This window comes from Lithobates pipiens, unplaced genomic scaffold (genome assembly GCF_037356315.1).
Source record: "Lithobates pipiens isolate NorthernLeopardFrog02 unplaced genomic scaffold, aLitPip1_a1.2 Scaffold_18, whole genome shotgun sequence".
NCBI lineage: Eukaryota > Metazoa > Chordata > Amphibia > Anura > Ranidae > Lithobates > Lithobates pipiens.
In genome coordinates, this window is record NW_027507758.1 from 11,293,219 (window position 1) to 11,309,004 (window position 15,786).

Here is a 15,786-nt window from a genome sequence, read left to right on the forward strand (position 1 = left end):
TGATATTTTTTTTTTTTTTAGATAAAATAATTTTACGTTTTTTAATCCTTCGTTACATTTGTGCTGCTGATCTCCTGCAGGCCTCTTTGCTGCCGCTTCCTGATACGTGTACTGCGGCGATGGCTGCATGGCATTTCCCGGGGTGGGTTTCCTGAAGGTGACAACAGTGGACCATTATATCAAATTATATAATGTATTCTTGCACTATCACATTTTTTTTTTTATTATTATTTTCAGCATTTAAAAAAAAAAAAAATGCAAACATTATCTTGAAACATTTACAATGCAAAAAAGAAAGGAAAAAGAAAAAAAAATAAGGAGGAAGAAAAGAGAGGAGAAAAAAAATCACTATAACTTTTTAACCTCTTCCAATCCAGGCCAATTCTGACATTCCTCTCCTACATGCAAAAAAAATTATTAAAAAAAAAAATTATTATATTATTATTAATATTGTTGTTTTTATTTTATTTTTTTCAGCATTTAAAAAAAAAATCAAAACATTATCTTGAAACACTTACAATGCAAAAAAGAAAGGAAAAAGAAAAAAAAAAGAGGAAGAAAAGAGAGGGGAAAAAAAAATCACTACCACCCTTTTAACCACTTCCCGTCCAGGCCAATTCTGACATTCCTCTCCTACATGCAAAAAAAACATATTTTTTATTATTATTTTCAGTATTTAAATTATCTTGAAACATTTACATTGCAAAAAAGAAAGGAAAACAAAAAGGAGGAAGAAAAGAGAGGGAAAAAAATCACTATAACTTTTTAACCTCTTCCAGTCCAGGCAAATTCTGACATTCCTCTCCTACATGCAAAAAACATATTTTGTATTATTATTTTCAATATTTAAAAAAAAAAATCCAAAAATTATCTTGAGACATTTATAATGCAAAAAAAAAGGAAAAAAAAAGGAGGTAGAAAAGAGGGAAAAAAAAAATAAAAAATAAAATCACTATCACCTTTTTAACCACTTCCAGTCCAAGCCAATTCTGACATTCCTCTCCTACATGCAAAAAACATCCTTTTTATTTTATATTTTTTATTATTATTTTCAGCATTAAAAAAAAAAAAATCCAAAAATTATCTTAAAATATTTACATTGCAAAAAATAAAGAAAAACCAAAAGGAGGAAGAAATGAGAGGGAAAAAAAAAATCACTATAACTTTTTAACCTCTTTCAGTCCAGGCCAATTCTGACATTCCTCTCCTACATGCAAAAAACATATTTTGTATTATTATTCCTCTCCTACATGCAAAAATAAATCTTTTTTTTTTATTATTATTATTATTATAATTTTCCGCATTTAAAAAAAAAGCAAAACATTATCTTGAAACACTTACAATGCAAAAAAGAAAGGAAAAAAAAAGGAGGAAGAAAAGAGAGGAAAAAAAATCACTATAACTTTTAACCTCTTCCAGTCCAGGCCAATTCTGACATTCCTCTCCTAGATGCAAAAAAAATCTTTTTTTTTTTAATTATTATATTATTATTATTGTTATTTTATTTTATTTGTCAGCATTTAAAAAAAATCAAAACATTATCTTGAAACACTTACAATGCAAAAAAGAAAGGAAAAAGAAAAAAAAAAAGAGGAAGAAAAGAGAGGGAAAAAAAATCACTATCACCCTTTTAACCACTTCCCGTCCAGGCCAATAATGACATTCCTCTCCTACATGCAAACAACATATTTTTTATTATTATTTTCAGTATTTAAAAAAAAAAAATCAAAAAAATATCCTGAGACATTTACAATGCAAAAAAGAAAGGAAAAAAAAAAAAAAGGAGGTAGAAAAGAGCGGGGGAAAAAAATAAAATAAAATAAAAAATCACTATCACTTTTTTAACCACTTCCAGGCCAAGCCAATTTTGACATTCCTCTCCTACATGCAAAAAAACAGAAAATTGTTCCATACTTACCGTAATTTTCTTTTCCTGGTGCCTATCCATGGCAGCATACCTGTGACAAGCTCCGCCTTGGCTCCTCCCTCAGGACTAGTGAATATTATAAAAGAAAAGGTTAGTACAGCCCCCGCATTCTCGTTAATATAGAATACCGAGGGTGGGAATGTATGCTGCCATGGATAGGGACCAGGAAAAGAAAATTACGGTAAGTATGGTACAATTTTCTGTTTTCCTGGTGCCTCCATGGCAGCATACCTGTGACAAATAACTAGCTGAGACGGGTGGGATAATGCTTAGAGGTTTATTTAAAGAATTTATTATTTAGAAGAGGCTAAGGCCGAAGTGACTGCCTGTCTGCCAAACTCCACTGAGGAGAGAGCTCCTGGGTCCACCCTGTAATGTTTCAGGAATGTGTGTTGGGATGACCAGGTTGCTGCCCGACAAATAGTTTCGATCGACACATTCGCTCTTGCTGCCCAAGAGGCAGAGACCGCTCTTGTGGAGTGCGCCCTGACCGCTGAAGGGGTCTCTAGTCCCTTTGTCCTGTACACCTTGTGGATGAGTTTGACGATCCATGAAGCGATCGTTCTGGCTGATGCCTCCTTTCCTTTACGTTTTCCCCAAGGAATTATGAACAGTCTGATGGAAGCCCGGAATGGAGCTGTGGCTTGGAGATAGCATTTCAGAGTGGAGGCGATGTCTAATTCATGAAGAGCAACAGAGTCCTGTTCAGAAAATGTTGGGAGTGCCCAGGGTTCTGACATGCTCAAGGATGAAGCGACCTTGGGAATGAACCCTCGTACTGTTCTGAGTTCCACTCTATCTGGTAAAAAATAATGTGATCCTGATCTGCTCCCAAGGCTTGGAGCTCTGACACCCGTCTGCCGGAGGTTATGGCTATCAGAAAGGCTAATTTTAAAGTTAGGTTCCAGAGTGATATTGAGTCCGAAGGGGCAAAGGGTGTATTGGCTAAGGACTCCAGGATGACCGTAAGGTCCCAAGTGGGAAAAGATTGTTTAGACGGTGGTCTGATCTTCCTGACGGCCTTAAAAAATTGGATTAACAATGGGTCCTCCGCCCATCTTCTACTGGTTGCTGCTGAGATCGCTGACACCTGTACCTTCAAAGTACTCAATGCAAGACCCAGGTCCAGGCCTGCCTGCAGGAACTCAAGAATTTGAGATGACGAAGGGGAACCTGGATCACAGTTTCTATCAAGCATGAAGGTCTTGAAGTTGTTCCATACTTTATCATATATGTTGTTTGTGGATGGTTTTCTTGCCTTGAGCAGGGTTGCGATCACCTTGTCGGAGCACCCTAGGGATTGGAACCTTTCCCTTTCAGTTGCCAGATGTGAAGGTCCAGCCTGCGGGGATCTGGGTGGGTGTGACATCCTTGCGACAGGAGGAGGGGTACTATTGGAACTTTGACTGGAGGACTGGTGCTCAGATCCATTGCCGTAAGGAACCAAGGCCTTCTTGGCCAGTATGGCAGAACCGCTATCACCGTCGATGTCTCCCTCACGAGTCTTGACAGGAACCTCGGTATGAGGGGCCGTGGGGGAAAAGCGTAGGCCCGATCGCATGCCCACGGGGCTGATAGGGCATCTGTTGCCTCCGCCTGGGGGTGCGGAAATCTCGAGATAAACCTTGAAAGTTTGGTGTTGGATGCTGTCGCAAAGAGATCTAGCTCGAGGGGCCCCCACTGGATCATTATCCAGTTGAAGATTTCCGGGTGTAAGGACCACTCGTTGGTGTCTGCGAACCTGCGGGAAAGGCTGTCTGCCCTTGAGTTGAGATGGCCGGGCAGATAGACTGCCCTCAGGTCCTTCAGATTCCTTTCGGCCCAGAGGAATATGGGCTCCACCTCGTTCAGGAGGGATCTGCTGCGCGTTCCCCCTTGACGGTGCACATAAGATACCGCGGCCCTGTTGTCCATCCTGAGGAGAACTGGTTTGCCCGAAATCTCGAACTCCAGGGCTAGCAGTGCAAGATAGGCCGCTCTGAGCTCCAGGACATTGGACACCACGCCTGCTGCATTGAAGGACCATCTCCCTTGTACTGAGGTCTTGTTGGAATGTGCTCCCCAACCAGCTGCGCTGGCATCGGTAGTAATTATGATCCAGTCGACATGCCCTAGCGGGCGAGACTTCAGAAGCGACTGTCTCTTCATCCACCAATGTAGACTCCTGAGCATCCGGGTTGTCAGGTGTATGGGTTGGGATAGATATCGTTTGTTCCACATTCTTAAGAACTCCAGCTGAAAATGTCTCAAATGCCAGTGGGCCCAGGGGACCATAGGGATGCATGATGACATCCGACCTATCAGGCTCAAACAATTTGAGGCTGTCAGGTAGGATCTCAAGCTCACCTTCTTCATCTGTTGGATAATGGAAGATACCTTCTGAGGAGGGAGAGACACTGATCCTTTCATTGTATTGAACAGGGCTCCCAGATAGACCATCTCTTCGGTCGGAGAGAGAAGACTTTTCTCGTAATTTATCTTCCAACCGAAATCCACTAGTGTTGTTAACAGGATATCCCTGTGTTCTAATAACTGGGTTGGGTTCTTCGCCAGGAGTAGAAGATCGTCCAGATAGTGATACACCCGGAGCCCCAATTCTCTCAGAGGTGCTATGATGGCAATCAGGGTTTTTGTAAAGACTCTTGGTGACGTGCAGAGGCCAAACGGAAGGCTCCGAAATTGGAGATGTACTTGCCCCACCGCAAATCTCAGGTATTTCTGGAACGTAGGGAGTATAGGTATGTGTAAGTAGGCGTCTTGCAGGTCTATTGACAACATCCAATCCCCTGGTTGGACTACGCGAATGATCGTCTGAAGAGACTCCATCTTGAACTTTTCCAGAAAAATGTAGCGATTTAGCCTCTTTAGGTCTATCACAGGTCTCCACCCTCCGTTTCTTTTGGGGACTAGAAACAGGGTGGAATAGAAACCTGAAAATCTCTCGGATGGAGGCACTGGAACTACTGCCCATTGTTCCTGTAGGGAAAGAAGAAATCGCTTCAGAGCTTCCGCCTTTTGAGGAGATCTTGACACCCTTGTCGGAGAAAAATAGTCCTTGGGGGGTTGGTTTAGGAAGGACCAGGAATGACCGTGTTTGACTGTTGCAACTACCCAGGGATCCCTGCATTTTTGTTCCCAAATCTTTGAGAACTGTTTCAACCTGGCCCCCACAGGGATCACTAGGGCTGGCCTGGCATCAAAAAGATTTTGATGGCTCCTGTGGGGTAGGTACCGGCCTCTGCCTCCTGGACTTGAGAAACGTCGACTGTGTGCTCTTCCAGTTGTGCCTGAAGCCTTTCCCTTGTCTTGATTGTCGGTAGTCCCTATTTTTGGAATATTGGAACCTTGGTGCAGAGGATCTGAAACGTCTAGATCGCCTGTCTTGAGGAAGTAGGCCTGACTTTCCGCCGGTGACCCGAGAGATGGCTTTGTCGAGTTTTTCCCCCAACAAGGCTTTACCGTCAAAAGGTATCTTGCACCAATTTTGCTTCGAGGCAACGTCCGCTGCCCATGGTTTTAGCCACAGTGCCCTTTTGGCCATTACTGTGTGAAGCATTGCCCTTGCGGAGCAACGAATGGAATCGATGGCGGCTTCTCCAATGAAGTCGGCTGAGAGCTTCAGCTCATCCAATGCCCTTATTATCTCTTCTTTAGGGATATCCTGTTGGATTGCCGACTCTATATTATCTGTCCAGACGCGTAGTGCGTTGGACACTGATGTCAGAGCTATTGCAGGTTTACAGGCATATCCTGCCATCTGGTAGGCCTTCTTAAGGTCAAGGTCCATCCTTCTATCCAGAGGGTCCTTGAAGGAGGTTGAATCATCTAGGGGTAAAGTGACGTTCTTGGCCAGCCTTACCACTGCGGCATCTACCACCGGCGGGCCGTCCAGCATATTGGAATCTGCCTCGGAGAGAGGGTATAATTTTCCCAATCGATTGGTGGAAAGTCTTTTGTCTGTCCTCCCCCATTCTTCCTCGATCACCTCCCTGATTTCCTCCATAAGAGGGAAGAAGGAGATCTGGCGCTTAAGGAAGGGGAAGTATGATTTGGACTTCCTGACCTCCACGTTGGAATCCTCCCAACCGATTGCTTGTTTAACGGCCTGCACATAGGGCTGGACCATGGCAAAGGCAAAGCCGGAGGCATCTGTGTCATCTGAGGAATCCTCTGAAATGGCCATTTCGTCCTGATGCTTAGAGGAGGAGGGAGGGAACAGACGACCACTTCCACTGGTGGATGGACCAGGAATGGAGGCCTCAGCCATCAGCTCCTGAGGAGGAGATGCCGGTTGTTGTGTCGGCCTTGTAGCGACCAATTCCGTAAGGGAGTCTTTTACTGCCTTTTTAAGGAGATCTGCCACCTGTAGGCTCTCAGACTCTCTGTCTGCTGCATAGTCTCTAAGGCAGTCTCGACAAATTAGTTTGTCCGGAAGTGGGGAGCCTCCGCAGGCCTGACATCTGGTAGGTCTAGGTCTCGGGGAGCGCGAATGACGGCGCTTCTTAGCTGAAGCTTTCCTGCCGCTTCTGTAATGCCCATGTCTGGGTGACCTGTCTCTGCTGTGACAGGAATCATCATCGTCATCTCCATATCGCCTTGAGGTCTTCTTAGACGTCTTCTGGCGTACAGGACTGAAATACAAAAAGTATCGTCCTTAGTGCACTCTTTTTTTTTTTTTTTTTTTTAAACTTACCTGGGCGTAGGTCCTTACCTTGGGAGTAGAGTAGGATCTTGAGCGGGCGGCGAAAGGCTCATGTTTAGGCGGCTTAGCAGAGGTAACGGCTAGGAAAGAGTCAGAGGAAAAAGGCGTCAACCAGTCGTGCGCTGATTCACGGAAAAGAAGGGAATTTGCCTACAAAAGTGACGATTCCCACCCCCCGTTACTGTGTGTTGTGTTTTTGTGTTTTTTTTTTTTTTTTTTTTAAATCCATTTTTATATATATATATATTTTTTTTTTTTTGGAGGCTCCGATTTAAATAATTTAATATATTAATAAATTAATTCTTTTTAAGTGAAAAGAGACATTCCATCAGAGCTATACCAATATATTCGGATGATCACATGTACAAAAACAAATGCATTAAAACATGCCTTACCTTAACAGGGGTGGGAATAGCCTGGAACTCTAGAGTGTAATTCTCTTGTTGACCACAGGCATTTCACTTGTGCTGCTGGGGAAATAAATAGGAGGAGGGGAAGTGATGTCGTGCTAAAACTCCTCCTCTGACACTCTGAGGGCAAAAAGAACCATTCGCCCTCAAAAAAGATGGCCGCGGAAGCTTCCGACGCTACCGCGCACGCGCCGAACGTCAGAACTGACCGTCGAAACATACGACCCGCCGGCGCATGCGCAGACGACGGCGGGAACGCTAGACTATTATAAAATGACACAGACTCGCCGCGCGCGGCCCCTAGTGAGTCTGGGAGTGACAAACACACATGGGAAAGGAAAGGGGGGCCTGCTAGGACTATGGGGACCGCGGAAACAGAGCGCAGGAGAGAGGAAGGACAGATGAGACTGGAGGGAAAAAACAAACCTCAGGGACAGAGCAAAAGCTGCTACCTCTGCTGCCATAGACTGGAGCCTGAACGCCCATACTGCAGGTAAAGCTCTTACTTAAGAGACAAACTGCTTGTCCCAAAAGATCCTACAGAAGGGACTTCCAACCTTATAAGCGCATTTAGCTGCCCAAGAGAAGGAACTGCGTCCGGGAGAGGCTTGAACCCGGACGGACGCTGCCGAATGCAGAAGGTAAGGACGCCGACCAGGATTCACTGCCATGAGGTATGAGGAAAAAAAGGAGAATGCGGGGGCTGTACTAACCTTTTCTTTTATAATATTCACTAGTCCTGAGGGAGGAGCCAAGGCGGAGCTTGTCACAGGTATGCTGCCATGGAGGCACCAGGAAACATCCTTTTTATTTTATATTTTTTATTATTATTTTCAGCATTTAAAAAAAAAAAAATCCAAAAATTATCTTGAAACATTTACAATGCAAAAAAAGAAAGGAAAAGAAAAAGGAGGAAGAAAAGAGAGGGAAAAAATCACTATAACTTTTTAACCTCTTCCAGTCCAGGCCAATTCTGACATTCCTCTCCTACATGCAAAAAAAAATCTTTTTTTTTAAATTATTGTATTATTATGATTATTGTTATTGTTATTTTATTTTTTTCAGCATTTAAAAAAAAAATCAAAACATTATCTTGAAACACTTACAATGCAAAAACTCACTATCACCTTTTTAACCACTTCCAGTCCAAGCCAATTTTGACATTCCTCTCCTACATGCAAAAAACATCCTTTTTATTTTATATTTTTTATTATCATTTTCAGCATTTAAAAAAAAAAATCCAAAAATTATCTTGAAACATTTACAATGCAAAAAAGAAAGGAAAAGAAAAAGGAGGAAGAAAAGAGAGGAGAAAAAAAATAAAATAAAAAAATCAATATCACCTTTTTAACCTCTTCCAGTCCAGGCCAATTCTGACATTCCTCTCCTACATGCAAAAAACATATTTTTATTTTTTTTTTATTATTATTTTCAGCATTTAAAAAAAAAAAATTGTCAGAAAAGGTGAGGAGATCCTATTGGCCGCCTAGGGAGAAGGAGGGGGGGGATACAGGGGAAGCCGCACCACCGCGAAGACGAGGGAGGAGGAGATGCCGCCCGCGACCTAGATGAGGTAAGTGCAGGGACCGATTGACCGGGGGGGGGGGTGGGGTTCTGGAGATTGGTTCCTGCACTTACCCCATCTAGGCCACGGCTTCCTCCCGGCTGCAGGCAGCGTCTCCTTCTACAGTGGCGTGGCAGTTTAACAGTGGCGCGGCTTCCCCTGCATCTCCCCCCTCCTTCTCCCTAGGCGGCCAATAGGATCTCCTCTCCTTTCGGCCAATTGGGTGATGGGTCTCAGCACCTGCTTCGGGTGATGGGTCTCAGGACCCGCTTCCTGATTGGCCAGGAGGAGAATATTTATTCGCTATTGTCCCCCCCAAAAATTTACCACCAGCTGCCACTGGTTTCGGGAGCTCACAGGGGACTTTAACAGAAGGCAGAAAAATACAAAATGTGACCCCCCCCCCCCCCTGAGCTTCTTTGGAGCGACAATCACTCATGAGGAAGCCCATTCAAGTTAATAGGCTGCCTTTGTTTCTTCTCCTCCATCGCTTCCAAAAATAAAGATACTTTGTATTTTTCTTGACCTGAGCTGGACGGCAACATGCATTGTGGCTGAGAAGATGAAGCAGAGTTTGCGTTTAGTTCAATGGCAACCTGTAAGTGAAACGCGTCAGTGGTATAGTTCTCATTGGTTGGAGAAGTGTCAGATCATCAGATGACATGAAAGTCATTATACTGGTGGCATGATACCCGCCGGAGCTTTACATGAGCCCTCCGCATGTCTCTGACTACATGGAATTGGGGTGTTGCAGTGAATTAAAATGCCTTCTGTCTCCTCTGCAGATGCTGGACCAGAAATTACAACATGAACTACTGGCTCATCATCCGTCTGCCCATCCTCGTCGCTATCGGGGTGAGTTCTAAAGCCATCCATCAGATTTCACCCCACATTGTCCGTGAATGCTGGGTGCGGTGTAGCCCAATGAAAACGCAGACACTGTCCATTGTCACTGAATAATAATGCATTTATTATTAATAAAACTAAAATAACAACAAAAATATTAAATAAAATGTATTTCCAATATTTAATTAAAAAAATATAACATTTGTATTTATGAATAAGAGAGTAATAATAAAAAAAATATTGAATACATTATAATTTGAATATTTAATTTAAAAAATATATATAATTACTTTATTTATTATTAATAGAATAATAGTACTTTTTAATTTTTTTAATAAAATGTAATTCAAATAATTAACAACAATAGTAAAAATATAACTCTTTAATAAAAATATTAAATCAAATTTAATTCCAATATTTAGTAAAAAAAATATAACAGTTGTATTTATTAATAAAAGAGTAATAATAATAAAAAATATTGGCTAAATTGTCATTTGAATATTTTATTAAAAATATATAATTATTTTATTTATTATTAATAAAATAGTACAATTTTTAAATAAAATGTAATTTAAATATTTAACAATAGTAAAAATATAACTCTTAAATAAAAATATTAAATACAATTTAATTCCAATATTTAATAAAAAAAAAATATAACACTTGTATTTATTAATAAAAGAGTAATAAAAAAAATATTGCTAGCGGCCTTTGCCGATGATGTACTACTATTCCTGACTGAGCCACTGACATCAATCCCCTCTCTACTTAAAGATTTTGATCTATTCCGTTGCATTTCTAACTTAAAGATTCATTTCTCTAAATCCCATGCCCTCAATATCTGCTTACCTGATGATCTCGTCGCCCAATGCCAGATCAATTTCCCCTTCGTATGGAAAAAGGATTCCATCACCTACCTAGGCACCCAACTCACCACACAACTATCAGATCTATACACCAAAAACTTTGCTCCACTGGTCCAGGCCATCTCCGCAGATGTGCGGAGGTGGGATAGACCACACTTTTCCTGGTTTGGCCGTGCAGCCATCCTAAAAATGAATGTGCTCCCACGTATCTTGTACTTACTACAAGCTCTTCCCATAAAACTCCCACTAACATTTTTTCGGACAGTAAAAAGTATATCACTAAGATTCCTCTGGAAACATAAACGACCGAGGATTAGCTTCACCCAACTCTCCAAACCCAAAGGTAAGGGAGGAATTGGCCTCCCTGATATCCAAAATTACTCCAGGGCTTGCCACCTTGGAAGGATTGCTGACTGGTCACTACACAAAGAGAGTAAGGATTGGGTATCCTTGGAAGAATCCTTCTCAGACCTGCCGCTGAAATCCACGCCGTGGATTCCAGCCTCCCTTATCCCTCAAACTCTAAGGAAACACCCCCTCATAGGAGCAACCCTAGATTGCTTCAGAGAGGCCTGCAGGAGATTCCGAATTTCTTCTAACCCAGGTCCCCTTACACCTATCCGCCTCAACCCGGCGTTTGCTCCGGGTATGTCCAGTAACTTTTTAAAGAACACATGGCCACACGACACAGTTTCATGGTTAGTAAGGTTGAATAAAGACACCAGTCCATCCAGTTCAACCTGAGTGTCTACAGTTATCCCCATCCCTGTACATTACACACTCACATTGGTCCCTGCCCTCAAGGAGCCCACAATCCAAGGTCCCCATTCATATACTAGGGCCAATTTTTTGAACAGAAGCCAATTAACCTACCTGCATGTCTTTGGTTTGTGGGAGGAAACCGGAGTACCCGGAGGAAACCCACGCAGGCACAGGGAGAACATGCAAACTCCAGGCAGGTAGTGTCGTGGTTGGGATTTGAACCAGCGACGCTTCTTACTGCTAGGTGAGAGTGCTAATCACTACACCACTGTGCCACAGTCCTAGCCCGCCACTTCTTTCATTCGGGCACACTTCTGGAACGCACTGCAATTCCCAACCTCCCAAACAGCCCTCCCTTCCCATGCTGGACTTACTTCCAGATCCAACATTTTATCCATACAAATAACCAGTCTGCATGCCTATCTAGGGAATTAACCCCCGTTTGAAGACTTATGTTCCCAATCTTCAACTCAACAACACATGATCTCAAACATTCATTCAATGCTTTTCACATCGACCTCCCCTAAAGACGGGAAGGCATGTAGAGCTTGGGAAAGAGACTTGCAAATTGACCTGTCTGAAGCAGACTGGGAACGGATTTTCACGATAGCTCACAAAGGCTCACGTAATGTCACAATACAGGAAAATAATTACAAAACACTCACCAGGTGGTATCGCACACCAGAGCTTTTGAACAAATTCAAACCTGACACCTCTGACAAATGTTGGAGATGCTCAGCCGATACAGGTACACTTCTCCACATTTGGTGGTCTTGCCCAGTGCTTCAGACATTCTGGACGCAGGTCCGTGACATAACTTCCCAGGTAACTACATACCCTCTAGACTTTACACCAGCTCGGCTTATTCTTCACCACGCCTCTATCTCAACCCGATCGTACAAGAGATCCCTGGGGATCCATATGATAAATGCAGCCAAGCTATGTATCTCAACACACTGGGGCACGTCCCATACTCCAACGGTGTCTGAATGGCTTACACGCGTGGGAAGAATAGCCGAGATGGAAGAGCTAATCTACATAGCACGAGATTCCCCATCCAAATTTACACAGACGTGGGCCTGCTGGACCCACTTTCGAACCACAGACAGGTATTCCGCCTTGATGAACCTTAACATTCCTCCTTGTTCCAATAGCTGATTTATATTATTCTAATCATTCCCTCCTGGATAGACTATCCCCTTCATTAATATCAGGAACCTTGGACTCACCCCTTACAGGGTCCCAGAGGGAGCTCCCGCAGGCCGGGGGCCCTCACGAGAAACTTTCCCCTCACCACTGCAGTGGAAGGGGTCGAGAAGGCGACTCCTCTGGATAACTCCTACCCTCCCTCACCCCCACTCTCTACCCGACCTTCCCCCCCCAATATCCCCCCTCTCCATCGCCCCAAGTATCCCCTACCCCCCTCTAGAAGACTGACTTTCCCCCTCCCCCCAAAAAAAGACTAGCTTACCCTGATAGACTGACATCCTTCCTTGCTCCTTGAACTCATCAAGACAGATGATAACACTTCTCTATACATGATCTCACATACAGCGAGCCAGGGCACAGACACTAAGGATCATTTTTTGAAGTGCATATGTGATCGATACTCTTCTTAACTCCGATCCCATACCTTGAGAGATAGGGCTCGATAAGCTCACATATTCTGCTTTGTTGTAATCACCAGTAATTAGCGGAGCTTCAGAAAAGTTGTTTGAATATTAATACGACTTGATTGTTCCATATGCTCGGTCAGATTTATCCTGTAATAGTGTGCGAATACGCACAATGTCTGTTCATTTATTTCACATTTTGCATTTCTGTATTTGCTTCTTTTAATACTTATAAAAATTTCATGGAAAAAAAAAAAATATTGAATAAATTGTAATTTGAATATGTACTTAAAAAATATTATTTTATTTATTATTAATAAAATAATAGTACAATTTAAAAAAATATATAACTCTTTAATAAAAATATTACATCAAATTTAAATCCAATATGTAATAAAAATATAACACTTGTATTTATTAATAAAAGCGTAATAAAAAAAATTGACTAAATTGTCATTTGAATATTTGATTAAAAATATATAATATTTTATTTATTATTAATAAAATAATAGTAACATTTTTCAATAAAATGTAATTCAAATATTTAACAACAATAGTAAAAATATAACTCTTATTATTAATAATACAAATAATAAAACGAACAAATTAAATTAAATGAAATGAATTTCATTCAAATATTAAATAAAAATAATAAAAATATAACTCTTGAATTTATTAATAAAAGAGTAATAATATTTTTTTTTACTAAATTGTCATTTGAATATTTAATTAAAAAATATAATTATTTTATTTATTATTAATAAAATAAAAATACAATTTTTAAATAAAATATAATTCAAATATTTAACAACAATAGTAAAAATATAACTCTTATTATTAATAATACAAATAATAAAACAAATTCAATTCAAATATTAAATAAAAATAATAAAAATATAACTCTTGAATTTATTAATAAAAGAGTAATAATAAAAAAAATATTGAATAAATTGTAATTTGAATATATAATTAAATATATAATTATTTTATTTATTAATAATAAAATAATAGTAAATTTTTTAAATAAAATTTAATTCAAATATTTAACAACAATAGTAAAAATCTAACTATTATTATTAATAATACAAATAATAAAATGAATTTAAATATTAAATAAAAATACTAAAAATATAACTCTTGATTTATTATGAATACAATAATATTAAAAATATAAAATGTAATTCAAGTATTTAATTTATTTAAAGCATAATGTTTTTATTTATTAATAATAACATAATAATAAATACAATTGAATCCAAATATTTAATAACAATGTAAAAAAAAAATGTACATTTAAATACATGTATTAAAATAAAAAAAGTTAATTAAACATCTAAAAATATTATTAATAATAATAATAATAATAATAATAATAATAATAAAAACAACTTTTATATATTTTTAGGGGTAGGAAAAGAAGGAAGATTAGAGAATACCAATACTGAAAATATGGAGTCTACATTTCTGACCTTCTTTATGAAAATTACAGTTTTCTGGCTCTCTCTCTCTCCAGGCCTCCTGCCTGTTTCCAGTTTATGATTCAGAAAGCATCAGAGCCACTGGATGGCTAACAGCCAGGCAATTAGCACTTGAACAACAGCAGTCTACATATTTTCTCAATTAAGATTTCCATCATCTTAAATCTGACCAATGGGCATGACACATGTCAGTTAGAAAATAGTCCTCAATAGCCACAAAGTATATACTGTAAATACAATTTGCGTGCAGCAAATATCGTTGCAAACCCAGATATTACCCTATAAAAGCAGCAATGACATCATCAGTGTGCTGTGCATCGCCTGTGCAGAGAGAAGAGCTGTGGGAGGAGCCCAGCAGGCTCCAACCGCTACAAAAAACTACAGGAGGGGTGCAGACCAGACCAGTCACCTTGCACAAAAAGAGAGCACAGCTGTGTGGAGGGACTGAACAGGCTCCGCCCACTACAGGAAAACTCCAGATGGGGGGTGGAGACCAGACCAGTCCTCCTGCACAAGAAGAGAGAGCAGCAGTGGGTGGTCTTTATTACAGGAAGTCTCACACTCGATTACTGCACAGATCTGCAAGAAATACACAAATCACATTGAGATACAAGAAGAAGATGCGTGACCGATGATTTTGACGATATGTGCTTATCCCGGAAGTTCAGCTTTACAGATGAATAAAAAAAAAAAACGATTTTCTATGTCAGATTAGTCCTCAGCTCCAAAAATATAGCCAGACAGAATTAAATGCAAATGTTGAATTTAGTTTTCCAAGTCTCCCTATTGGTTCTTTAATCTTATGGGTGGCCTCACTGGACCAATAGGGATCTCTGGAGCTGGGAAAGAGCATTTATATTTCTGCCTGTGCTTCTCCCGTGTTGGGACAAAGTCATGCTGCTGCTGCTGGTGGAAGGGAGCCAGTTGTGTGACTTTCACATTACGCACCCTCCATTAAAATGCAGGAATGTGGTACAGCTCAGGTGGGAAGGAGGAGGTATTCCCCCCCAATCAGGAAGGAGGTTGTGGACAAGATCCTAGCCATGGGATTTAAGGGGCGGAGGATATTTATGCGCTTAGTGAGGAGAAATCTCCCCAAATGGCAGTAAAAACCTGACAGGGGTGCTAATCCTTCCCAACTCCCTCTAAAAATAGACAAGGAAGTTGTGGCTGGACTTGCACTTTCATTTTATAATAAATAGTGTGCATCTCTCTGCATTACAGGTGAAAGTCAATCACTTTCCGGTAAAGCCATTCTGAATGTGTGAATCTTGTCATTCTGCAGGTGAATTTTGTGATCTTCATAAGAGTGATCTGTATCATCATCTCCAAGCTGCAGGCCAATCTGATGTGCAGGACGGACACCAAGTGCAGGTGGGTCTCTCGTCGTCACCAGCATCACATAGAGATGTCCCCAATCCTTATCCTAATGCCCCGTACACACGGTCGGAAATTTCCGACGGAAAAGGTCCGATTGGATTTTATATTGTCGGAAAATCCGATCGTGTGTGGGCTGTATCGGACTCGGATCTAAAATTTTCCGACAAAAAAAAAAAATCAGATTGGACTTTTTCCAATTGTTTGTAGAGAATTCCAACGGACAAAGTGCCACGCATAC

At 40.6% G+C, this 15,786-nt stretch overlaps 1 protein-coding gene across 1 annotated transcript in view; it reads left to right on the forward strand.

Annotated features, from left to right (window-relative positions):
• The window catches only part of GLP1R (glucagon like peptide 1 receptor), a 383,473-nt gene that overhangs the window by 317,703 nt on the left and 49,984 nt on the right, over positions 1-15,786 (forward strand). Inside the window, exons 9-10 of the mRNA XM_077490401.1 lie at positions 9,389-9,458; positions 15,454-15,542. Coding sequence (XP_077346527.1) covers positions 9,389-9,458; positions 15,454-15,542 — 159 coding nt within the window. The remainder of the gene's footprint in view (positions 1-9,388; positions 9,459-15,453; positions 15,543-15,786) is intronic.